At 43.6% G+C, this 24,225-nt stretch overlaps 2 protein-coding genes and 1 non-coding gene across 30 annotated transcripts in view; 1 reads left to right on the top strand and 2 right to left on the bottom strand.

The window, feature by feature from the left end:
• Positions 1 to 1,356: 1,356 nt before the first annotated feature.
• Positions 1,357 to 9,583, bottom strand: LOC139543121 (pancreatic progenitor cell differentiation and proliferation factor B-like). The gene is made up of 5 exons (XM_071349299.1): positions 9,325 to 9,583; positions 8,130 to 8,222; positions 7,071 to 7,148; positions 5,803 to 5,902; positions 1,357 to 1,849 (listed from the first exon to the last, which is right to left on the bottom strand). The coding sequence occupies exons 2-5, from the start codon at positions 8,182 to 8,184 to the stop codon at positions 1,723 to 1,725; spliced, it is 360 nt and encodes a 119-aa protein (XP_071205400.1). The 5' UTR covers positions 8,185 to 8,222; positions 9,325 to 9,583; the 3' UTR covers positions 1,357 to 1,722.
• Positions 9,584 to 9,787: 204 nt separating this feature from the next.
• Positions 9,788 to 9,859, top strand: trnae-cuc (transfer RNA glutamic acid (anticodon CUC)). Its single transcript has one exon. It is a non-coding gene; the product is annotated as a tRNA-Glu (tRNA).
• Positions 9,860 to 16,544: 6,685 nt separating this feature from the next.
• Positions 16,545 to 24,225, bottom strand: part of LOC139543122 (tumor protein D54-like) — a 35,979-nt gene continuing 28,298 nt past the window's right edge. For 8 of the 28 annotated variants that reach the window (XM_071349305.1, XM_071349307.1, XM_071349310.1 and 5 more), the window contains 3 exons: positions 22,122 to 22,166; positions 21,418 to 21,466; positions 16,545 to 18,564 (listed from right to left, as the gene is read on the bottom strand). In XM_071349305.1, the coding sequence (XP_071205406.1) occupies positions 18,478 to 18,564; positions 21,418 to 21,466; positions 22,122 to 22,166 (181 nt within the window). In that variant the 3' untranslated portion in view covers positions 16,545 to 18,477. Of the gene's footprint in view, positions 18,565 to 19,371; positions 19,420 to 21,417; positions 21,467 to 22,121; positions 22,167 to 24,225 lie in introns of all 28 variants that reach the window. The other 20 variants (XM_071349313.1, XM_071349308.1, XM_071349304.1 and 17 more) reach the window with 5 other exon arrangements.

A 24,225-nucleotide genomic window follows, 5' to 3' on the forward strand; every position in this document is an offset into this window, starting at 1 on the left:
CAGTAGCTATTACAGTGAAAGAATACCATGCTATTGTTTGAGAACAACAAAACACTTTTATCACAGCAACTGGTTTGATACATTCACCTCTGAAGGTAAATAATGTACTTACATTCAGTAATCTGGCTCTGATTTGTCATCCTGAGGGTCCCAGAGATAAAATGTAGCATGGTTTTGTTTGATAAAATCAATTTTTATATTCAAATGTAGGAACTGGGTTCTACAGTTTTAACCCCTGCCCCTAGATGTGTGAGGGTTAGTGTATTGTCTGTAGGGAAGCTAATCATAATTTATGACATTCCTGAGACTTACATTTTTTTATTACCATATAATATGTTCTCTATAGGCTCTGATCTTTTTAATGTTGACTGATGGATACTGAGTGCCCAGGTTAATGTTGACTGATAGATACTGAGTGCCCAGGTTAATGTTGACTGATGGATACCGAGTGCCCAGGTTAATGTTGACTGATAGATACTGAATGCCCAGGTTAATGTTGACTGATAGATACTGAATGCCCAGGTTAATGTTGACTGATAGATACTGAGTGCCCATGTTAATGTTGACTGATAGATACTGAATGCCCAGGTTAATGTTGACTGATGGATAAAGGTTGACTGATGGATACCGAGTGCCCAGGTTAATGTTGACTGATGGATACTGAGTGCCCAGGTTAATGTTGACTGATAGATACTGAATGCCCAGGTTAATGTTGACTGATGGATAAAGGTTGACTGTTGGATACTGAGTGCCCAGGTTAATGTTGACTGATAGATACTGAGTGCCCAGGTTAATGTTGACTGATGGATAAAGGTTGACTGATAGATACTGAGTGCCCAGGTTAATGTTGACTGATAGATACTGAGTGCCCATGTTAATGTTGACTGATAGATACTGAGTGCCCAGGTTAATGTTGACTGATGGATACTGAGTGCCCAGGTTAATGTTGACTGATAGATACTGAGTGCCCAGGTTAATGTTGACTGATAGATACTGAATTCCCAGGTTAATGTTGACTGAGGGATACTGAATGCCCAGGTTAATGTTGACTGAGGGATACTGAATGCCCAGGTTAATGTTGACTGATAGATACTGAGTGCCCAGGTTAATGTTGACTGAGGGATACTGAATGCCCAGGTTAATGTTGACTGTTGGATACTGAGTGCCCAGGTTAATGTTGACTGATAGATACTGAATGCCCAGGTTAATGTTGACTGTTTGATACCGAGTGCCCAGGTTAATGTTGACTGTTTGATACCGAGTGCCCAGGTTAATGTTGACTGTTTGGCATACCAACATTGTTTTCAGAGCAATAAATTCCATTGAAAGAAACAGAAATGACAGACAAGTCCATAATTAGGCTGAGGCGACTTTTACTAGACATCTGCAATCACAGGGTGACAAAGTGGAGAAGTTAAAAGTTACGAGGGCACCACGGTGTTACAGACAAGTACAAATGTAAAAAAGTTTTTTTTAATATATATATATTTTGTTCATAGATTAAAAAATAAAATAAAAAAAAGGGATACAAGAAAAACAAGGATCATTGTCAGCCTGTCCTACTAAGACAAACAAAAAAAGGGTGTGTGTTCCAATATCCATACTACCTAGTATGAAGCAATGTAACAGGCATACATTCTATGTAGTGTGGAGGATGGAACAGAATCAAGGGTTTAGGGAATGGGGACGCAGCCTCCCGTCTCCTAGCGTTTGTCCCATCTCTCAGGAGGAGGGTGGACTCCCCGGCTCGGACTTCCCGGCTTTGCTGCCGCCGCTGACCTGCCTCTTCATCACCATCTCCCTGGCAACGCAGGTCACCTGGCCGTTGGTCACAGTCATGGCCGCCGCCCTGGAAGACAGAGGTCGAGTGTGAGAGCAAAGCAAAAAATGGGGAGAGGTAAGGATGACCTGCGTGACTCAGTTGGTAAGACTAACAATGCAAAGGTCGCCAGTTCAATTCCCAGGGAGAGAGAGAGGTTGAGTGTGAGCGAGGAGGAGTTGGTTAGGGAGAGAGAGAGAGAGGTTGAGTGTGAGCGAGGAGGAGTTGGTTAGGGAGAGAGAGAGAGAGGTTGAGTGTGAGCGAGGAGGAGTTGGTTAGGGAGAGAGAGAGAGAGGTTGAGTGTGAGCGAGGAGGAGTTGGTTAGGGAGAGAGAGAGAGAGGTTGAGTGTGAGCGAGGAGGAGTTGGTTAGGGAGAGAGAGAGAGAGGTTGAGTGTGAGCGAGGAGGAGTTGGTTAGGGAGAGAGAGAGAGAGGTTGAGTGTGAGCGAGGAGGAGTTGGTTAGGGAGAGAGAGAGAGAGGTTGAGTGTGAGCGAGGAGGAGTTGGTTAGGGAGAGAGAGAGAGAGGTTGAGTGTGAGCGAGGAGGAGTTGGTTAGGGAGAGAGAGAGAGAGGTTGAGTGTGAGCGAGGAGGAGTTGGTTAGGGAGAGAGAGAGAGAGGTTGAGTGTGAGCGAGGAGGAGTTGGTTAGGGAGAGAGAGAGAGAGGTTGAGTGTGAGCGAGGAGGAGTTGGTTAGGGAGAGAGAGAGAGAGGTTGAGTGTGAGCGAGGAGGAGTTGGTTAGGGAGAGAGAGAGAGAGGTTGAGTGTGAGCGAGGAGGAGTTGGTTAGGGAGAGAGAGAGAGAGAGGTTGAGTGTGAGCGAGGAGGAGTTGGTTAGGGAGAGAGAGAGAGAGAGGTTGAGTGTGAGCGAGGAGGAGTTGGTTAGGGAGAGAGAGAGAGAGAGGTTGAGTGTGAGCGAGGAGGAGTTGGTTAGGGAGAGAGAGAGAGAGGTTGAGTGTGAGCGAGGAGGAGTTGGTTAGGGAGAGAGAGAGAGAGAGAGAGGTTGAGTGTGAGCGAGGAGGAGTTGGTTAGGGAGAGAGAGAGAGAGAGAGGTTGAGTGTGAGCGAGGAGGAGTTGGTTAGGGAGAGAGAGAGAGAGAGAGGTTGAGTGTGAGCGAGGAGGAGTTGGTTAGGGAGAGAGAGAGAGAGAGAGAGAGAGGTTGAGTGTGAGCGAGGAGGAGTTGGTTAGGGAGAGAGAGAGAGGTTGAGTGTGAGCGAGGAGGAGTTGGTTAGGGAGAGAGAGAGAGAGAGAGTGTGAGCGAGGAGGAGTTGGTTAGGGAGAGAGAGAGAGAGGTTGAGTGTGAGCGAGGAGGAGTTGGTTAGAGAGAGAGAGAGAGAGAGGTTGAGTGTGAGCGAGGAGGAGTTGGTTAGGGAGAGAGAGAGAGGTTGAGTGTGAGCGAGGAGGAGTTGGTTAGGGAGAGAGAGAGAGGTTGAGTGTGAGCGAGGAGGAGTTGGTTAGGGAGAGAGAGAGAGGTTGAGTGTGAGCGAGGAGGAGTTGGTTAGGGAGAGAGAGAGAGAGGTTGAGTGTGAGCGAGGAGGAGTTGGTTAGGGAGAGAGAGAGAGAGGTTGAGTGTGAGCGAGGAGGAGTTGGTTAGGGAGAGAGAGAGAGAGGTTGAGTGTGAGCGAGGAGGAGTTGGTTAGGGAGAGAGAGAGAGGTTGAGTGTGAGCGAGGAGGAGTTGGTTAGGGAGAGAGAGAGAGAGAGAGTGTGAGCGAGGAGGAGTTGGTTAGGGAGAGAGAGAGAGAGGTTGAGTGTGAGCGAGGAGGAGTTGGTTAGAGAGAGAGAGAGAGAGAGGTTGAGTGTGAGCGAGGAGGAGTTGGTTAGGGAGAGAGAGAGAGGTTGAGTGTGAGCGAGGAGGAGTTGGTTAGGGAGAGAGAGAGAGAGGTTGAGTGTGAGCGAGGAGGAGTTGGTTAGGGAGAGAGAGAGAGGTTGAGTGTGAGCGAGGAGGAGTTGGTTAGGGAGAGAGAGAGAGGTTGAGTGTGAGCGAGGAGGAGTTGGTTAGGGAGAGAGAGAGAGAGGTTGAGTGTGAGCGAGGAGGAGTTGGTTAGGGAGAGAGAGAGAGGTTGAGTGTGAGCGAGGAGGAGTTGGTTAGGGAGAGAGAGAGAGAGAGAGAGGTTGAGTGTGAGCGAGGAGGAGTTGGTTAGGGAGGGAGAGAGGTTGAGTGTGAGCGAGGAGGAGTTGGTTAGGGAGAGAGAGAGAGAGGTTGAGTGTGAGCGAGGAGGAGTTGGTTAGGGAGAGAGAGAGAGAGGTTGAGTGTGAGCGAGGAGGAGTTGGTTAGAGAGAGAGAGATTGAGAACAAGGAAAACGGGTGTTGTATTCAGCAGGTAGCACCTTGCTTAATGCTTTAGATGAAACTGCCATGAGGATTATGCCTTAGAAAGCTGTCATAGTGAGGGACCCAGGAGGGATTATTCATGAAGCAAGACAACACCCTAATAAGAGTTCGGAAATGTCAGCTAATGAATTTACCACTAGTTGAAGTTGTTTCACAACACTTATAAAGACCTGGTATTTTTGCTTACGTGTGCAAATTTCGCTAGCATTCTGGTTAAGACGCCCAATGGGCTTTGGCATTTGTACCCCCCTTGTGTACTAAGCCAGTAATACTGTAAATCCCGGTGTGGGAAAAAGGACAGTATAAGGATATGAAAATCTGGATAACGATCCTACAAGGCGGTAGGCTACACGTGAATATGGGAACCCTGCTATGAGCACATTTGTGTGAAATTACAGATGCTCATTCTTGTTTTTATTTGTTTGATATTAATAAGCCTGTATTCTGGATGGCCTTGTCCCTCTTCTGACCAATTAGTCTGTATAAATGTAAGTATGTTCACTATGGGACTTTGTAACTTAAGATACCTTTGTCTTTGCTGCTAATAAAAAGGCCCAACTAAGAATCTGTTTGTTTTTCCATTTATGAACACTTGCAATCTCACCTTTACTAGAGTAGCTATCAGGAAGTTTAGTCACCTCACCAATCATAGTGTGAGGGCGGGGTTAACGGTTTTGCTGAGTCTAGCATAGGTGTGGGAGGAGCTATGAATGAAAAACATATTCTCAAATGTTGTGCACAAATTTCTTTACTTTCCTTTTAATGAGAGTTTCTCCTTTGCCAAGATAATTAATCCACCTGACAGGTGTGGCATATCATGAAGCTGATTAAATAGCATGACCATTACACAGGTGCACCTTCTGCTGGGTACAAGAAAAGGCCTCTTTAAAAATGTGCAGTTTTGTCACACAACACAATGCCACAGATGTCTCAAGTGGAGGGAGGGTGCAATTGAATTTAATGTTAAATTCTCTACCATAAGCCGCACTCAGCGCCATTTTAGATAATGTGGCAGTATGTCTAAGACCAGCCACCCGGACAGCTGATAAAACAGAGTATTTCTGTCTGTAATAAAGCCCTTTTGTGGGGGAAAACTGATTGGCTGGGCCTGGCTCCCCGGTGCGTGTGCCTGTGACATTCCAGGCCCACCCATGGCTGCACCCCTGACCGGTCATGTGAAATCCATTGATTAGGGCCTAATTTATTTAAATTGACCGATTTCCTTTTATGAACTGTAACTCAGGAAATGTCTCCCTCTCAAATTCCAGTTAACTCCTGAAAATGACTTTCCCCATCTCAAGATATTTCCGTTTGTTAATCCGAGTCCACCCAGTGACATTTTGGCACCATTTTTTGGATAAAAGGCTTTGCCATTGACCTGTGCATCATATCCTGTGACCTTTCGACCCAGAATTCAGACACACACACAAATTGTAATATCTCAGCAATGGTAAAACCTACAGACATGAAACAAAGTGCACTGTGCTTCTGAGAGTATGTTGCATCAGAGTTGGTACGTTCAGTTCAGCTCTAAAAGCAATGTTGATTTTACCCCCCCAGTGAGCGCAATGGAACCAGGGGATAAGTCAAGAACATTCTGAAGTGTTTTGAATAGGTAAGAGGTCCATTACCCACATTTCCCTACTTTAACTTACTTCTGCTTGGCCTCCTCTGTCAGAGTGGTCATTCCTGGCTGGTTCTGCTTCCCAAAGAAGAAGCTGGACCACCAATGTCCAGAATCTTGTTTGGGCAGACCTGAGAAACAAGATTAACAACTAGGTCAAAAACATAAAATGACTAAACATAAGACAATTACATTTTCACGGATATACAGTAACCCGATTACCCGAAGATTCTATAGTTGACCCTCGGATCGCATCACGCTTGGTGGCCACGGACCGGTGTGAAAATATAGACCAGATCTGAAATTATCCTGATAAAAAAAAATACCCTCTATAAAAAAAATTATCTAATTAGCTACACATGGCAGTTGGTTCAGTAAAAAAAAAATCTTTAATTTCTCTCCTTCGCCGGTCTTCCTCGCTCTGTCTGACTTGAGCTCTCGCTATTCCCGAGTTGTGCGTTTCGTCACAATATAGTTTTGAATGTTCGTTTAGGACGGATGCCCGACTGAGCATTCTACTCAATGCATCATCAATGAGCGCCGATGACGATTTCAAAAAGGTGCATTACAGTGGCTTGGATATACAATGACATTCAAAAAGGAGGCAAATAATTAGTAGGAAAAAAAATCATCATTTTGATGTCACCAGATTGACTTTAGATGGAGTATAACGATTGCTAGCATTGCCAGCTATTTTTTGACAAACTTGAATAGCTAATGTCAACATTGACAACCGTCTAAAGTTTGATGATATGTCAATGCCGACAGAGTTGTTTCCTACTAAATATTTGACTACTTTAGCGATGTCATCGTATTTCCTGGTCACTATAGTGTAATTTAGACAAGTAGTTTTGCTGTAATACACAGCTGTATTTGAGCCAGGGAGAAGTGTTCAGATAGTCTATTCTATGACGTTTCCGCTGGATACATGGGATCAGCAATACGTTGCCATTTCACTACCGAGAGAACGAGTGTTGGAAATATTTTTTCAAATACAGTGAGGAACTAGACTGTGGTGACCATAAAAATACATTGAGAAGCTCTGAGGCACGTAAGTGGTGGTGCATTAGGACAATTAGAAATCCTCAAACTGGAACTTTTATAGACCTACAGTTTGGGTTATCTCCCAGTACCACCCCTGAACACAGTCCCTACCCCACCAGTTTGGGTTATCTCCCAGTACCACCCCTGAACACAGTCCCTACCCAACCAGTTTGGGTTATCTCCCAGTACCACCCCTGAACACAGTCCCTACCCCATCAAACACATTCCCCACCATCACCCATATGCTTTGTGTACCTGGATGGTGTGGAATGACCTCCCCACTGTACTCTGAACTGCCACAGGAGCTGCTGCTGGAGGTGGAGCCGATGCGCCCTGGGGAAAGTTAAACCAATAGGACTGTTAGGTTCGTACAGGACAACTCATTCAACACCTTTACAAGCCCACTCCAGATCTAGGCTATTGTCACAGGATCAATCCATACTCCTGTCACTGGATCAGGATAGGGCTGGACAATACAACCCATTCATGACCAAGAGGTTTGATCCCCACAATTTCTGAGGTGCAGTTAACTCTAATGAACTTATCCTCTACAGCAGAGGTAAATCTGGGTCTTCTTTTCCTGTGGTGGTCTTCTTGAGACAGTTTTTATCATAGCACTTGATGGTTTTTGCGACTGCACTTGAAGAAACTTTCAAAGTTCTTGAATTTTTCCAGATTGACTGACCTTCATGTCTTAAAGTAATGATGGACTGTCGTTTCTCTTTGCTTATTTGAGATGTTCTTGCCATAATATGGACTTGGTCTTTTACCAAATAGGGCTCTCTTCTGTATACACCCCCCCCTACCTTGTCACAAAACAACTGATTGGCACAAATGCATTAAGGAAAGAAATTCCACAAATTAACTTTTAACAAAGTGCACCTGTTAATTTAAATGCATTCCAGGTGACTACCTCATGAAAATAAAGGTTAAATAAAGGTTAAATTACAACAAAGAATTAAGCTGGTTGAGAGAATGCCAAAAGTGTGCAAAGCTGTCAAGGCAAAGGGTGGCTACTTTGAAGAAGTATTTTGATTTGTTTAACACTTTTTTTGGGGGTTACTACATGATTCCATATGTGTTATTTCATAGTTGATGTCTTCACTATTATTCTACAATGTAGAAAATAGTACAAATGTATTAAAACTGTAGGTGTATCCAAACTTTTGACCTGATACTGATATATATTTTTTACTTGCGTGCCAGTTTTCAATGCTTCCAAAGACAAAGGAAAATCACACTGATGGAGCGTGATTGAGTTAGGACCCGAGGGCTTCGTTTGTAAAGACATGCCCCGGCCCGAGAGCTACTCACTTCGGTAGTAGTCATTGGTAGCAACAAGAGAACCGCCTGCGTTGATCGCTGCCATTCTTCAGATCTTGTTGAATAGTGCGTTAGATAGAAACCCTGGAAGAATGGGAGACTAAGTCAGACATTTGTACATAGCCAGACATTATAGCACACGTTTTTTTTTTTACAACGATGTAGTTCCTAGCCAGTTCTTCATAATGCATGGCTGGCTAAGTACATACAGTAACACGCAATAAGAATCACCTCTCACACTTATCTATATGATAAATATTGAAGCAATCATTACTGGCAAGGCTGCCTCAAATTGTTAGTGTGTAGGCTACCATCTGTTCTGTGACTTTAACGTAGGCATCTGATACTACTAAACACAAATGACAAGGTCTTTTTTAAATTTAACCTTTGTTTAAACTAGGCAAGTCAGTTAAGAACAAATTCTTATCTACAATAACGGCCTACCAGGGAAAAGTGGGTTAACTGCCTTGTTCAGGAGCAGAACGACAGGTTTTTACCTTGTCAGCTCCGGGATTCGAGCCAATTAACCTTTCGGTTACCGGACGAACCGTCTAACCACCCAACGGTCTAACCATTGTCGCCCCAAAATTACAATATCTCACTGATGTGGCTGTGCTAAACTCAGGGTCCATTCGACCTAAACCTAACCATGATTTCGATTAACAACTGCCATTCGCTGGTGGTACATAACTAGCTAGCTAACGTTAGATATAGTTAGCTAGGCGCCTAACTATACTTTGCTAGCTAACGTTAATTTACAATGTTCCCATTCTTTAAAAAAAATGTGAACGAAAAATGACAAACTTGAGTTTAGAAACAGAACATAATTTGGTGGCCTGTTGTTGAAGAAAAAGCCAACTCGACTAACGTTAGCTAGAAGAACATGTTGTCCATTTGGGACGAAAGGCCTAAAAATGACATTCTCGAGAAAAAATGTCAAAAGCAAATCTTCCTTGGTAATGTTGGCAAACAATAACACGAAAGTGAGTGTAGCTGCAAACAAATTACAGAAAAAAAAAGATAAGTCTGGAAGACTGAAATCATGATGACTTCGTGCTGTTGTCAAATACAAAGCAAATGTCCTAAACAACAAGTACATCATATATGACCGAGCATCATTAGCATTAGCTCGTTAACTTAGCATCGCTGCATTCATCATCAAACTGCCGTTTCAAGCAAATCTCACCTGTTTGTTACCCAAGAGACGTGCTGATGTTAAATAGCACCCAACTCAATCGGCGAGGCTAGTAGGCGAGTTAACGCTAGGCGACGGGGCCCATTTGAAAAATAGATTTGGGGTAAATAAAACCCTCTAACGACCCTGCGATAGTAGTGAACTGTATCGGCAGTAAATGTTCTGCCAGAATGAAGGATTGGCGAGTGGTTTTATACTACGAGGTGACACTCGCTGTTCAGACCAGGCGGAGTTTGATCTTCGATCGTGCACGACGTGCAGTGAGTTGACTGAGTTTGTTTGCTTAGAGAAAAAAACTGTTTGGGCGAACTAGAGCAATCTCCGTGACAAACTATTTATAAAATATAGTAAATAAATACATATTTATCCGTCAACAATGGTAAAAATATACATATTTATCTGTCAACAATTACTATGTTTATCATAAGGGTTCAATCAACACATGACTACACCTTCCCTGGTGGTCTAGTGGTTAGGATTCGGCGCTCTCACCGCCGCGGCCCGGGTTCGATTCCCGGTCAGGGAACAACTGTTTTATCAACAGACCTTCTATGGAAGAAACCTTAGAGTCCTCTTCAAATCAAATTTTATTGGTCACATACACGTGTTTAAGCAAGGTATGCTGATGTTTCGAAATGCTTGTGTTTCTAGCTCCAACAGAGCAGTAATATCTAACAATTTCACAATATATACCCAAAACACACATATCTAAGTAAAGGAATGATGAATTAAGAATATATGGATGAGCAATGTCAAAGCGGCATAGACTAAGATACAGTAGATAGTATAGAATACAGTATGAGATGAGTAAAGCAAGATATGTAAACATTATTAAAGTGACTAGTGTTCCATTCCTTAAAGTGGCCAGTGATTTCAAGTCTATGCCTATAGACAGCAGGCTCTAATGTGCTAGTGATGGCTATTTAACAGTCTGATGGCCTTGAGATAGAAGTTTTTCAGTCTCTCGGTCCCAGCTTTGATGCACCTGTATTGACCTCGCCTTCTGGGTTATAGCGGAGTGAACAGACAGTGGCTCGGGTGGTTGTTGTCCTTGATGATCTTTTTGGCCTTCCTGTGACATCCGGTGCTGCAGGTGTCCTGGAGGGCAGGTAGTTTGCCCCCGGTGATGCGTTGGGCAGACCACATCACCCTCTGGAGAGCCCTGCGGTTGCGGGCGGTGCAGTTGCCATACCAGGCGGTGATACAGCCCGACAGGATGCTCTAAATTGTACATCTGTAAAAGCTTGTGAGGGTTAAAGGTGCCAAGCCAAATTTCTTCAGCCTCCTGAGGTTGAAGAGGCACTGTTGTGCCTTCTTCGCCACACTGTCTGTGTGGGTGGAACATTTCAGTTTATCAGTGATGTGTACGCCGAGGAACTTGAAGCTACACTGCTGTCCCGTCGACGTGGATGGGGAGGTGGGGGGGGGGTGCTCCCTCTGCAGTTTCTGAAGTCCACGATCATCTTTGTTTTGTTGATATTGAGTGAGAGGTTATTTTCCTTGCACCACACTCCCAGGGCTCTTCTAGCTATAACAGGTCTGTTCAGGGTATAAATGGAGAACGTTCATTCTTAGGCTACGTTAAGGTCTGTGAATTTTAATGGTATTTATTTAGGCTTTGTGGGGATTGGTATTTGTTACTGTACCAGCTCAAGACATTTAACTTACCCTTAGCTGTAAGACAAATCTAATAATATAGTTCATCACAAAAGCGCCCAAGGAAACAATTTACACCCATATCTTACCGAAGTAATGAATTATGTGTGTGAATGGCTCGTTTTGGTCTCTGGGTGTCACAATAAGACCTGAGAAACTGCAATGTGTTAGTTATGTATTGTATTTTCCCTAACTTTCACATTGATATCAGCCAGGGATCCCCAAACCGAATTTGGTCCAGGATTGGAAGGATTGGAAGGATGTTCGGCTTTCACAGTGCGTTTGTTCTTGGCCATAAAATAAGTATTAACTATCAAAATATAGAAAGTCACACACTGCATGTATAATCTCCCAACAACTTAATGGGTATTTACCAACGTTTCGGCAAAAAGCAATAAATTGTTGGGAGTTTATACATGGAGTGTGCGACTTTCTTTATTTTGATAGTTTATAGTTTATTCGCCGTTAGTCAGCACCTCCACACAAACTATTTTCTGGGTGTGCGACCAGCTCATGTTATTTTTTTTACATAAAATAAGTGTTGTTATACTTTATAGCACACAGTATGAAATAATGATCATCTGTTTGGTTCCAGCTGTTTGGCATCGACAGCAAGTCAGGCAGTATTCTGTGGAAGCACTACCTGGAGAATGTCCAGTCCAACGCAGCCTTCAAACTGATAGTCCAGAGGACTACCGCTCACTTCCCACATCCCCCACAGTGCACTCTGCTCATCAAGGATAAGGTAGGAAAACAACACCATGGACTGTGTTGCAAGGAGCAAAAACATTTTTTTTTTTTTTTTTTTGTGTGTGTTTAATTTTCATTCTATTACATTAAAGACTGTCAAAAACACAAGGAAAACAGCCCCAAAGTGATTTTAATTTTTGGAAATCTTTTCCCAATCTTTTCCCACTCATAATAGACATAAGCCTATGAGATTGTATACCAATGTAAGAAACGTTTCAAATAAAATGTTTTAGTCACTACACTACATGACTAAAAGTATGTGGACACCTGCTCGTCAAACATCTCATTCAAAAATCATGGGCATTAATATGGAGTTGGTCCCCCCCCCCTTTGCTGCTACAACAGCCTCCACTCTTCAGGGAAGGCTTTCCACTAGATGTTGGAACATTGCTGCTATAACAGCCTCCACTCTTCTGGGAAGGCTTTCCACTAGATGTTGGGACATTGCTGCGGGGGACTTGCTTCCATTCAGCTACAAGAGCATTAGTGAGGTTGGGTACTGATGTTGGGCGATTAGGCCTGGCTTGCAGTCAGTGTTTCAATTCATCCCAAAGGTGTTTGATGGGGGTTGAGGTCAGGGCTCTGTGCAGGCCAATCAAGATCTTCCACACCGATCTCGACCTTACTTTGTGCACAAGGGCATTGTCATGCTGAAACAGGAAAGGGCCTTCCCCAAACTGTTGCCACAAAGTTGAAAGCACAGAATCATCTAGAATGTCATTGTATGCTGTAGCGTTAAGATTTCCCTTCACTGGAACTAAGGGGCCTAGCCCAAACCATGAAAAACAGCCACAGACCATTATTCCACCTCCACCAAATTTTATAGCACTATGCATTCGGGCAAGTAGTGTTCTCCTGGCATCCGCCAAACCCAGATTCGTCCGTCGGACTGCCAGATGGTGAAGCGTGATTCCTCACTCCAGACAACGTGTTTCCACTGCTCCAGAGTCCAATGGTGGCGAGCTTTACACCTCTTGGCATTGCGCGTGGTGATCTTAGGCTTGTGTGCGGCTGCTCGGCCATGGAAACCCATTTCATGAAGCTCCCGACGAACAGTTCTTGTACTGACATTGCTTCCAGAGGCAGTTTGGAACTCGGTAGTGAGTGTTGCAACCGAGGATAGTCACGTTTTGTGAGCTTGTGTGGACTACCACTTCGCGACTGAGCCGTTGTTGCTCTTAGACCTTTCCACTTCACAATAACAGCACTTACAGTTGACTGGGGCAGCTCTAGCAGGGCAGAAATTTGACGAACTGACTTGTTGGAAAAGTGGCACCCTATGACGGTGCTCGATTTGGAGCTTGGAGCTCTGCAGTCAATGTTTGTCTATGGAGATTGCATGGATGTGTGCTCGATTTGATATACTTGTCAGCAACGTGTGTGGCTGAAGTAGCCGAATCCACACATTTTTGTACGGTATATATATAGTGTATGCCGGTATATAAAGTTATTTGTGGGTGAATTTTCCAGATGCCACTTCAACCTCAGGAGGCTGAAGATATTTGGCTTGTCACAATTGAGAGCATCCTGTCGGGCTGTATCACCGCCTGGTACGACAACTGCACCGACTGCAACCACAGGGCTCTCCAGAGGGTAGTGCGGTCTGCACAACGCATCACCGGGGGCAAACTACCTACCCTCCAGGACACCTACACCACCCGATGTCACAGGAAGGCCAAAAAGATCATCAAGGACAACAACCACCCGAGCCACTGCCTGTTCACCCCGCTACCATCCAGACGGCGAGGTCAGAGACTGAAAAACAACTTCTATCTCAAGGCCATCAGACTGTTGAATAGCAATCCCAGTCGGCTACCACCCAGTTACTCAACCCTGCTGCCCTGTACACAGTGGACTCCAAACTCACTGGCACCCCTGACTGGCAATGCACAAACAATACTTAAAAAAAGAAACAATATAATTATAGAGAAACTCAAAATACCAAAATGTGAGAAATACTGTACTTTATTAACATTTCAATGGAACCCACCAAAATCAGACAATTATTTAATACAAAATACATTTCACCAAAATCAAGGTTTTATCATTAATGACACTCCTCATTTAGTACTTAGTGTAACCACCTCTGTCAAGGATAACAGCATGGAGTCTTTTCCTGTAATGTTTGACAAGGTTAAGGAACACATTTGGAGGGATTTTGGACCATTCCTCTATGCAGATCCTTTCAAGATCCTTCACATTCTTGGGTTTGCGCTTATCAACTGCCCTCTTCCACTCAGCCCACAGGTTTTCGCTTGGATTGAGGTCCGGCGACTGAGATGGCCATGGCAGAACATTGATTTTGTTGTCACCGAACCATTTCTGTGTGAATCTTGAGGTATGTTTTAGGTCGTTGTCTTGTTGGAAAGTCCACCGAAGGCCAAGTCCCAGCAGAGGCAACCAGATTGCCATCCAAAATTGCCTGATACTTGGTGGAATTCATTATGCCATCAATCTTAACCAGTGCCCCTGGACCTCTGGAATAAAACAGCCCCAAAACATCACCGACCCCACTCCATATTTCACCGTGGGTATGAGGTTCCTCTCCTTGTATGCATCTCTGTTTCGACGCCAAACATGCCGATGCTGTATCTGACTAAAACGTTCAATTTTTGTCTCATCTGACCAGAGCACCTTCTTCCAGTCATAATTTAAATGACATTTGGCAAACTCCAAGCGTTTGCGTCTGTGTCTTGGGGTCAGAAAGGGCTTTCTTCTGGCAACCCTTCCAAAGAGCCTGTGGTTGTGGCGTCTGATGGTGCTTTTTGAACCCTGGTGACCCCAAGACGCCACCAAGGCCTGCAATTCTTTCACAGTGATTCTTGGGGATTTTGTTGCTTCGCTCACAATCCTCTTCCCTAAACTGGGGGTCAAAATGCATTTGCGTCCTCTACCCGTGAGGTTTTCAACTGTTCCATATCTTTTGAATTTCCTAATAATTGCCCTGACAGTGCTCAGTGGTATTTTCAATCGTTTGTGGATCTTCTTGTAGCCATTACCGGATTTATGAAGGTCTACGACCATCTGTCTCTTTTGAACTGACAGTTCCTTTTTCTTCATGGTGTTCAATGACAAAGGGATATTGCATACGTGTTACCTCATTTTTATACCCTAGTGAAACAGGAAGTGATGTTACGGCTCAATATAGTTCCTTAAGACTTAGATAAACTTAAGTGGCATTTTATTTCTCATTTTATTTTGGTAGATGTTATTTACAATAATCTTTAAGGGTGCCATTAATTGTGAAACCTTGAATTGGAGAAGATTGAATTAAAAATCAATAAATTATTTTGTTGGGTTCCATTGAAACATTAATAAAGTACAGTATTTCTCCCACTGCTATTTTGAGTTTCTCTATAATTATATTGTTTATATACTTTAAGTATTGTTTGTGCATTGCCAGTAATTTTGGAGCCCACTGTACATAGGCATGGAATCACTGGCCACTTTAAATAATGGAACAGTCACTTTAATAATGTTTACATACTGTATTCTATTCTACTGTATTTTAGGCAATGCCACTCCTACATTGCTCGTCCTAATATAATTCTTAATTCAATTTGGTTAACTTTTAGGTGTGTTAGATACTGTTGCAGCTAGGAACGCAAGCGTTTCACTACACCTACAATTACATCTGCTAAATATGTGCATGTGACCAATAACATTTTATTTGATTAAGTTGCCATTGTTAAAAAAAATTTGCCCAATGAATACCACTTAAATCAGCTTCTTGATATGCCACACCTGTCAGGAGGATGGATCATCATCTTGGCAAAAGGAGAAAACACTCACTAACAGGGATGTAAACACATTTGTGCACAATAAGAGAAACAAGTTATTTTATTTCAGCTCATGAAAACATGGGACCAGCATCTATATTTTTGTTCAGTAGTTTGATCCCCGCTCTAGGCCCTTGGCCCCCGCTCTAGGCCCATGATCCCCGCTCTAGGCCCGTGATCCCCGCTCTAGGCCCGTGATCCCCGCTCTAGGCCCGTGATCCCCGCTCTAGGCCCTTTGCCCAGCCACTGTGCGCTCGCTTGAAATTTGGGGTGTAGGCCAGGTAACAGTAAAGAACTGCTGAGGAAAAGGGTTATAAATTAAAAAAAATATTGGATTGATCAAATTTGAACATTTCCCCACAATTCTCCTTTGTTTAAAGGAATGCTTTATTGATATTCTCCACATATGACAAACCAACATTGAATTCATCCACCATGCTCGTATCTTATCCATTTAAAATGTCTACAACTAGGCTCCCATTCTAAATAAAGCTATATATATATATATATATATATTCCTTCTATCATCCCTAAACATTGTACATGCCTTCAATAATGTGTCTCAATAAATTCAGCCGTGACGTCCCAAAAATGTACATTAGACCCAAACAATGTTTTTTGCAGCTCAACACAAATCGATGGATACATCTGCCTTTTTCCCTTGCTATGTCATAACCAGAGACAATAGAAAACTGAATAAACTAAGGCTGCGTTTACACAGGCAGGCCAATTCTGATCTTTTGCCACTAAATTGGTCTTTTGACCGATCAGATTTTTTTTTGCCAATAAATTGAACAAAACATGAATTGGGTTGCTTTAGGAGGCCCTGTCTGTCAACACAGATTAAGCTTAGTCCTGGACTAAAACGCATTCCTAACGGAAATTCTCTGTCTGATCAGTGTCTGGGGGGGTGGAGAACCGGTCCAGATCGTAGCAAACCTAATATCTATGGAATAACTATAGTTTTGCGTTGAGAGATCTGTAACAGGCAGGTATTAAATATTGGCAACGATTTACAGATGGCAATTAAATATAACAACAACCTTTATTTCAACTCTACCCAAGGGAGACATCAAAAACACAACCTAAATATAAATCACTACTAAATTAAAAAAACTAAACAAAAAAGTTAAAGGGTAAATTAATACTCCATCCCCTGGACAGAAATGTAAGAGCACTAAATTGGGGGGGAGAAAAAATACAATCTACGTAGATACATCATGTTGAAAATAACAAAAGTGACGTTGTTAACAAACCAATAGAAGCTATTTCAAGTTGAGTTGAAGGTTGCCAGCTAGGGAACAGCTAGCTGTTCTTTATAGTGTAAAGAGACTGGGTTAGTGCACACTGGCTAAACAGGAAGTGTTGTTGATATAACAGTAGAGCGAGTCACAGGGTGAGTAGGAGTACGTCTGGGTACAGGAGTGTGTGGTGGGGTTACAGCTGAGGCACGCGGACAATTCTTATAATAAAATGGTGGACACAGAGAGCTGTCTTTGACCGTTGATCACTTCAGATGTGGCACAACAACAGTAAGCACTTGAGCCTACAAATAAAAAAGAGGAAGCAAACACCTCCCAGGTTAAACGCTATTCTACAACTTCCAGATGAAGAATAGAAAAACGTACATTTATTTTATACCAGCAAAGTAACAGAAAGCAGTAAGACTGAAGGAGTAAGGCCTAAAGATAGCCATCTGATGAAGGTAGAAACTGGTCTTTACACCAAAGTCTTGCTTCACATTGTAGAAACACACCAAACAGAAATAGAATGCTCAGCAGGGCACCAAACAGAAATAGAACGCTCAGCAGGGCACCAAACAGAAATAGAACGCTCAGCAGTGCACCAAACAGAAATAGAATGCTCAGCAGGGCACCAAACAGAAATAGAATGCTCAGCAGGGCACCAAACAGAAATAGAATGCTCAGCAGGGCACCAAACAGAAATAGAATGCTCAGCAGGGCACCAAACAGAAATAGAATGCTCAGCAGGGCACCAAACAGAAATAGAATGCTCAGCAGGGCACCAAACAGAAATAGAATGCTCAGCAGGGCACCAAACAGAAATAGAATGCTCAGCAGGGCACCAAAACAGAAATAGAATGCTCAGCAGGGCACCAAACAGAAATAGAATGCTCAGCAGGGCACCAAACAGAAATAGAATGCTCAGCAGGGCACCAAAACAGAAATAGAATGCTCAGCAGGGCAACAAACTGATCATTGTTGTAGTCGTAGTGTTTTTATTTTCCTTTTATTTGCTTTCTTGTTTGAGCCTCCACACCTACCGATGAATGCCGACTGGCAGTATTGATCATAATCTATTTATTCATATTTATACATATAGATAAGTCATGTAAAAACATTATGCAAAGCAGTGTAAAATTGTTTTATAATACAAAATGGTTTAACTTAGTTTTTTTTCTTATACAAGCTGTGGTGATTTGATGTTATGTAACCTCAGGTTGTATTTTGCGGTAGTTTGTATTTGCACAGTGAGATGAGATATGCACATGCTTTTAGTAGGCGAGGGGGCTGAGGGAGATTTCAAAACTGACCTTTTAGCCCCTAACCGCCAAGGCACTTGTGGAGATCTGAAGGAACTAGATAAGAGTAAACAATATGGTAGTAAACAATATGGTAGTGGATCCACCTTGCCCTGTCATAGCATAGGTGGAAGTGTTGACATATTGCACACATCAATCCAGTCCTTTCAGTCGTCCACAAGGGAGAGGGTAGGGGCTACGGAGTAGGGGCTAAGGGGGTGATTTAGGACTGGGCAGTAGTATTAAATGATAGAGGGCACTACGTTTGCCGGTCAGGTGAGGGAGGCAGTAGTGAGTAAATGTGTGGATTAGAGGGTGACTTCTTTAGGCCAAAGGTCATGTGTCACTCAGTGATGAGGCTCTTGATGATGATGTCACAGTCCCGGTGATGAGAGAGAGAGGGGGGGGGGGGGGTCTTCAGAAGGGTGCGTTGTCCTGAACAGGGTTTGTGTCGGTTGGGGACTGGACAGCTTCACCGTTACCTCTGGCTCCAACCACCTTGTACTGAAGAGGAAGAGAGATGGTAAATCTTAAGTCATTTCATTTAAAAAGGAGCTGTGAGAGACTGTAGAGAATAGGGTGTGAGACTGTAGAGAATAGGGTGTGAGACTGTAGAGAATAGGGTGTGAGACTGTAGAGAATAGGGTGTGAGACTGTAGAGAATAGGGTGTGAGACTGTAGAGAAGAGGGTGTGAGACTGTAGAGAAGAGGGTGTGAGACTGTAGAGAATAGGGTGTGAGACTGTAGAGAAGAGGGTGTGAGACTGTAGAGAATAGGGTGTGAGACTGTAGAGAATAGGGTGTGAGACTGTAGAGAATAGGGTGAGCTGTGTGAGACTGTTCTGACATTTGTATAGATCAAGCACCCGTTAAAAAAAGGTTGTACACTTTTCACAATGCCTGTGCTGCAGCACCGGTAAACCGTTAACGTGACACTCTTCCACAGGATTTTATTGAACTAGGCAAGTCAAGAAGAAATTCTTATATACACACAGATGACAGCCTACAACCGGCCAAACCTGGACGACGCTGGGACCAATTGTGCGTCGCCCTATGGGACTCCCAATCACGGCCGGTTGACATACAGCCTGGAATCGAAACGGGGTGTCTCTAGCATTGCGATGCAGTGCCTTTCGACCGTTGAGTCACTCTGGACCTCTGGGTGAGTGACACCAAGCGTAACACATCACCCAGGTGTGTTAGCGTCTAACAATAACCCATAGGTACCACTTGTTACATATACCCACGATGGTATATTATAACCATTATAAAATATAGCCATTATCAGATCCACTTTGCCACACACACACACCTTTTCTTTACATGTGCTGCAGTGCAGGGAGACTTTAAATCAGCCCAGCTGTGAATAGAGAAAATGGGAAATCTTCAGGGAGTCAGTCATTTCATTTTTCACACCATTTTTATTTTCAAGAGTTGTTTTGAGAGACAGTTGAGAATAATCCAGTAGTAATACAATCCCGTGCAGGAATAGGATAAAGCACTACTAAGCTAACTCGTCTGTAGGGTGTTAAGAAGCAAAGTACAGTGAGAGAAAAAAGTATTTGATCCCCTGCTGATTTTGTACGTTTGCCCACTGACAAAGAAATTATCAGTCTATAATTTTAATGGTATGTTTATTTGAACAGTGAGAGACAGAATAACAACAAAAAAATCCAGAAAAACGTATGTCAAAAATGTTAATTGTTTGCATTTTAATGAGGGAAATAAGTATTTAACCCCCTCTCAATCAGAAAGATTTATGGTTCCCAGGTGTCTTTTATACAGGTAATGAGCTGAGATTAGGAGCACACTTTTAAAGGGAGTGCTCCTAATCTCAGCTTGTTACCTGTATAAAAGACCTGTCCACAGAAGCAATCAATCAATCAGATTCCAAACTCTCCACCATGGCCAAGACCAAAGAGCTCTCCAAGAATGTCAGGGACAAGATTGTAGACCTACACAAGGCTGGAATGGGCTACAAGACCATCGCCAAGCAGCTTGGTGAGAAGGTGACAACAGTTGGTGCGATTATTCGCAAATGGAAGAAACACAAAATAACTGTCAATCTCCCTCGGCCTGGGGCTCCATGCAAGATCTCACCTCGTGGAGTTGCAATGATCATGAGAACGGTGAGGAATCAGCCCAGAACTACACAGGAGGATCTTGTCAATGATCTGAAGGCAGCTGGGACCATAGTCACCAAGAAAACAATTGGTAACACACAATTGAAGGATTGGTAACACACAATTGAAGGAAGGACTGAAATCCTGCAGCGCCCGCAAGGTCCCCCTGCTCAAGAAAGCACATATACTGTACATGCCCGTCTGAAGTTTGCCAATGAACATCTGAATGATTCAGAGGACAACTGGGTGAAAGTGTTGTGGTCAGATGAGACCAAAATGGAGCTCTTTGGCATCAACTCAACTCGCCGTGTTTGAAGGAGGAGGAATGCTGCCTATGACCCCAAGAACACCATCCCCACCGTCATACATTATGCTTTGGGGGTGTTTTTCTGCTAAGGGGACAAGACAACTTCACCGCATCAAAGGGACGATGAACGGGGCCATGTACCATCAAATCTTGGGTGAGAACCTCCTTCCCTCAGCCAGGGCAATGAAAATGGGTCGTGGATGGGTATTCCAGCATGACAATGAACCAAAACACACAGCCAAGGCAACAAAGGAGTGGCTCAAGAAGAAGCACATTAAGGTCCTGGAGTGGCCTAGCCAGTCTCCAGACCTTAATCCCATAGAACATCTGTGGAGGGAGCTGAAGGTTCGAGTTGCCAAACGTCAGCCTCGAAACCTTAATGACTTGGAGAAGATCTGCAAAGAGGAGTGGGACAAAATCCCTCCTGAGATGTGTGCAAACCTGGTGGCCAACTACAAGAAATGTCTGACCTCTGATTGCCAACAAGTACTAAGTTATGTTTTGCAGAGGGGTCAAATACTTATTTCCCTCATTAAAATGCAAATCAATTTATAACATTTTTGACATGCGTTTTTCTGGATCTTTTGTTGTTGTTATTCTGTCTCTCACTGTTCAAATAAACCTACCATTAAAATTATAGACTGATCATTTCTTTGTCAGTGGGCAAACGTACAAAATCAGCAGGGGATCAAATACTTTCCCCCCTCACTGTATATGGCGTAGCGGTAGCGGCCGATAGCATACAGCGACGATAGCATACGGCGACGATAGCATACGGCGCAGTTCACAATGAAGATACAAATGGAATGTACAAACTACAAAAATATAGTTTTCCATTTGACTGTTTCTACATTCCAGTTGTGAGTCGTAAAGTTTTAATATAGTACTCTGCGTCATATTCCCATTTCAACAACACCCTTCAGCTCACCTTCATGTTTCCAACTTTGTCCTCAAACGACTTGAAGGTTGGAGAGTTTCTATAAAAAAACAACAGATATAATATATTACACAACAGTCAAGCAAAAAAAATAAAACATTCTACAAATGAGCACATGGGGAAGATCATAGAATTAGCAACGACTTTCACAAGTGTTCATTCACGATATAAAACACCGGACTCAAAAAAAATAACGATCCTCTCCCGTAAGGGGGTTAGGGTGCACGACAAACGGAAGTGGTAACCTCCATTTTATAATACTTTGATTGTCCTTATCCAGGGCTACCTCTGGGAGATGACAGGTTCATGCATCATCAGGGCATATTCTTAGTGGAGTTGATTTACATTGAGTTACCAGTCATATGATGTGTATCGAGGTAGCTCACATATATTTCACAGGGAAAAGCATGCAGACAGGATATCAAAGTTATGCTTAGTATTTTCATTTAATTAGAGCCAGCACATACACATCCAACGTTTCCACTAGGTATTATTACAAGGCTGTGTCCCGTCAAACGATGTGTATCATTATATTGTTTGTATATGGGAAATTCAAAAGACCAAAAACATCACAAACAAGACCAACAACAGCTGTTATTCTAAAACCACTAATGTCATAAATGACAAAGCGATACTTAAAGTGATGAGAAAAAAAAGAAAAAAAAAACGAAATAGAAAAGTGTGAGCTAATTTACCTCATCGCTGGCATACTTATCGAATGGCGGATGGAGTAGTTGCTACTTTGTAAGCGTTAAAAGAAGGGAAAGAAGAAGAAGTGATAGCATTAGGAGCCAAGCGGAGAAGAGGGTTATTAAAGCAGCGAGGCAGGCCCATGCCGGCCCCACTACTGGAGCAGTCACACACAGGCAGGGGAACATGGTTACAGCAGGACTGCAGTCAAGTCAGTCAGTCAGTCAGTGCAAGGAGGATACTGCCATCTGGTGGTTACTTCAGGTTAGTCATTTTTTATTTTATTGAACTAGGCAAGTCAGTTAAGAATAAAATTCTTAATACAATGGACGGACTACCCCGGCCAAACCCGGACGACGCTGGGCCAATTGTGCGGCGCCCTATGGGACTTGCGATCACGGCCAGATGTGATACAGCCTGGATTCGAACCAGGGACTGTAGTGACTCCTCTTGCAGAGTTGCAGTGCCTTAGACCACTGCGCCACTCCGGTAATTCATCATTAAAATATGCAGGTAATTAACTTATATGAACTCCTATTAAATAATAAAGTCATTAATTAAATCATAACCTGAGGGGGGGAACAAAATTGTATCTTTCAAAGAAAATACCAACTAAATGGTACCAGAGCGTCGGCTCTCAGACCCATAGGCTCTGCGATAGCAGTCTTATGGCTCGGGGGTAGAAGTGAACTATTTAGCAGTTTTCTGACTATTTAATTGGTTACCCAGACTCTCTGCACTTCGCACACTCACAAGCCCATAAACTCAGCGGCCAGTTTATTAGGTACACTCATCTAGTACTGGGGTCGGACACCCCTTTGCCTCCAGAACAGCCTGAATTCTTCGGGGCTTGGAAACATTGCTCAATTGGTATCAAGGGACCTAACGTGTGCCAGGAAAACGTTCCCCACACCATTACAGCACCAGCCTGTACCGTTAACACCAGGCAGGATGGGGCCACGGACTCATGCTGCTTACACCAAATCATGACTCTGCCATCAGCATGACACAAAAGGAACAAGGATTCGTCAGACCAGGCAATATTTTTCCACTCATCTGTCCAGTGTTGATGATGGCGTGGAGCCGCTTCTTCTTGTGTTTCGCTGATAGTAGAGGAACCCGGTGTGGTCGTCTGCTGCAATAGCCCGTCTGTGACGCGGACCGACCAGTTGTGCGTTCTGAGATGCCGTTCTGCACACCACTGTTGCACTGCGTGAATATTTGCCCGTTTGTGACCCAGGTGTAAATTCTTGCCATTCTCCTTTGACCTCTCTCATCAACGAGCTGTTTTCCTGCAGCTGACTATGTTTTTTTTGTTTGTCGCGCCATTCTCTGTGAACCCTAGACCAGGGCTCTCCAACCCTGTTCTTGGAGAAAGACAGTCCCATTGGTTTACACTTCAACCCTAATCTAGTGCACCTGATTCTAATAATCAGCTGGTTGATAAACTGAAATCAGGTTAGTTAAAACTAGGGTTGAAAGGAAAACTTTACAGGAGGGTATCTCTCCAGGAAAACAGGGTTAGAGAGTCCTGCCCTAGATAAAATGTTGTGCGTGAAAAGCCCAGGAGGCCGGCCGTTACTGAGATCCTGGAACCGGCGCCTGGCACAGACGATTACAACACGCTCAAAGTCGTTAAGGTAATCCGTTTTTGCCCCGTTCTAACGTTCAGTCGAACAGTAACTGGATGCCTCGATGCCCGTCTGCCTGCTTCCTATAGCAAGCCACAGCCAACGTGACTCACTGTCTGTAGGAGAGATCCATTTTTGTGAACGGGGTGGTGTACCTAATAAACTGGCCACTAAGTGTATAAACACACACTGCTGCTACTCTGTTCTTTATTTTACTCTCATCTATCCTGATGCCTGGTTACTTTACCCTGCCTTCATGTACATATCTACCTCTAATACCTTATTATTATCTATCCTGATGCCTGGTCACTTTACCCTGCCTTCATGTACATATCTACCTCTAATACTAATACTCCACTGGCTTCCAGTTGAAGCTCGCATCCGCTACAAGACCATGGTGCTTGCCTACGGAGCTGTGAGGGGAACGGCACCTCCGTACCTTCAGGCTCTGATCAGGCCCTACACCCAAACAAGGGCA

Source organism: Salvelinus alpinus, chromosome 17 (genome assembly GCF_045679555.1).
Source record: "Salvelinus alpinus chromosome 17, SLU_Salpinus.1, whole genome shotgun sequence".
Taxonomy (NCBI): domain Eukaryota; kingdom Metazoa; phylum Chordata; class Actinopteri; order Salmoniformes; family Salmonidae; genus Salvelinus; species Salvelinus alpinus.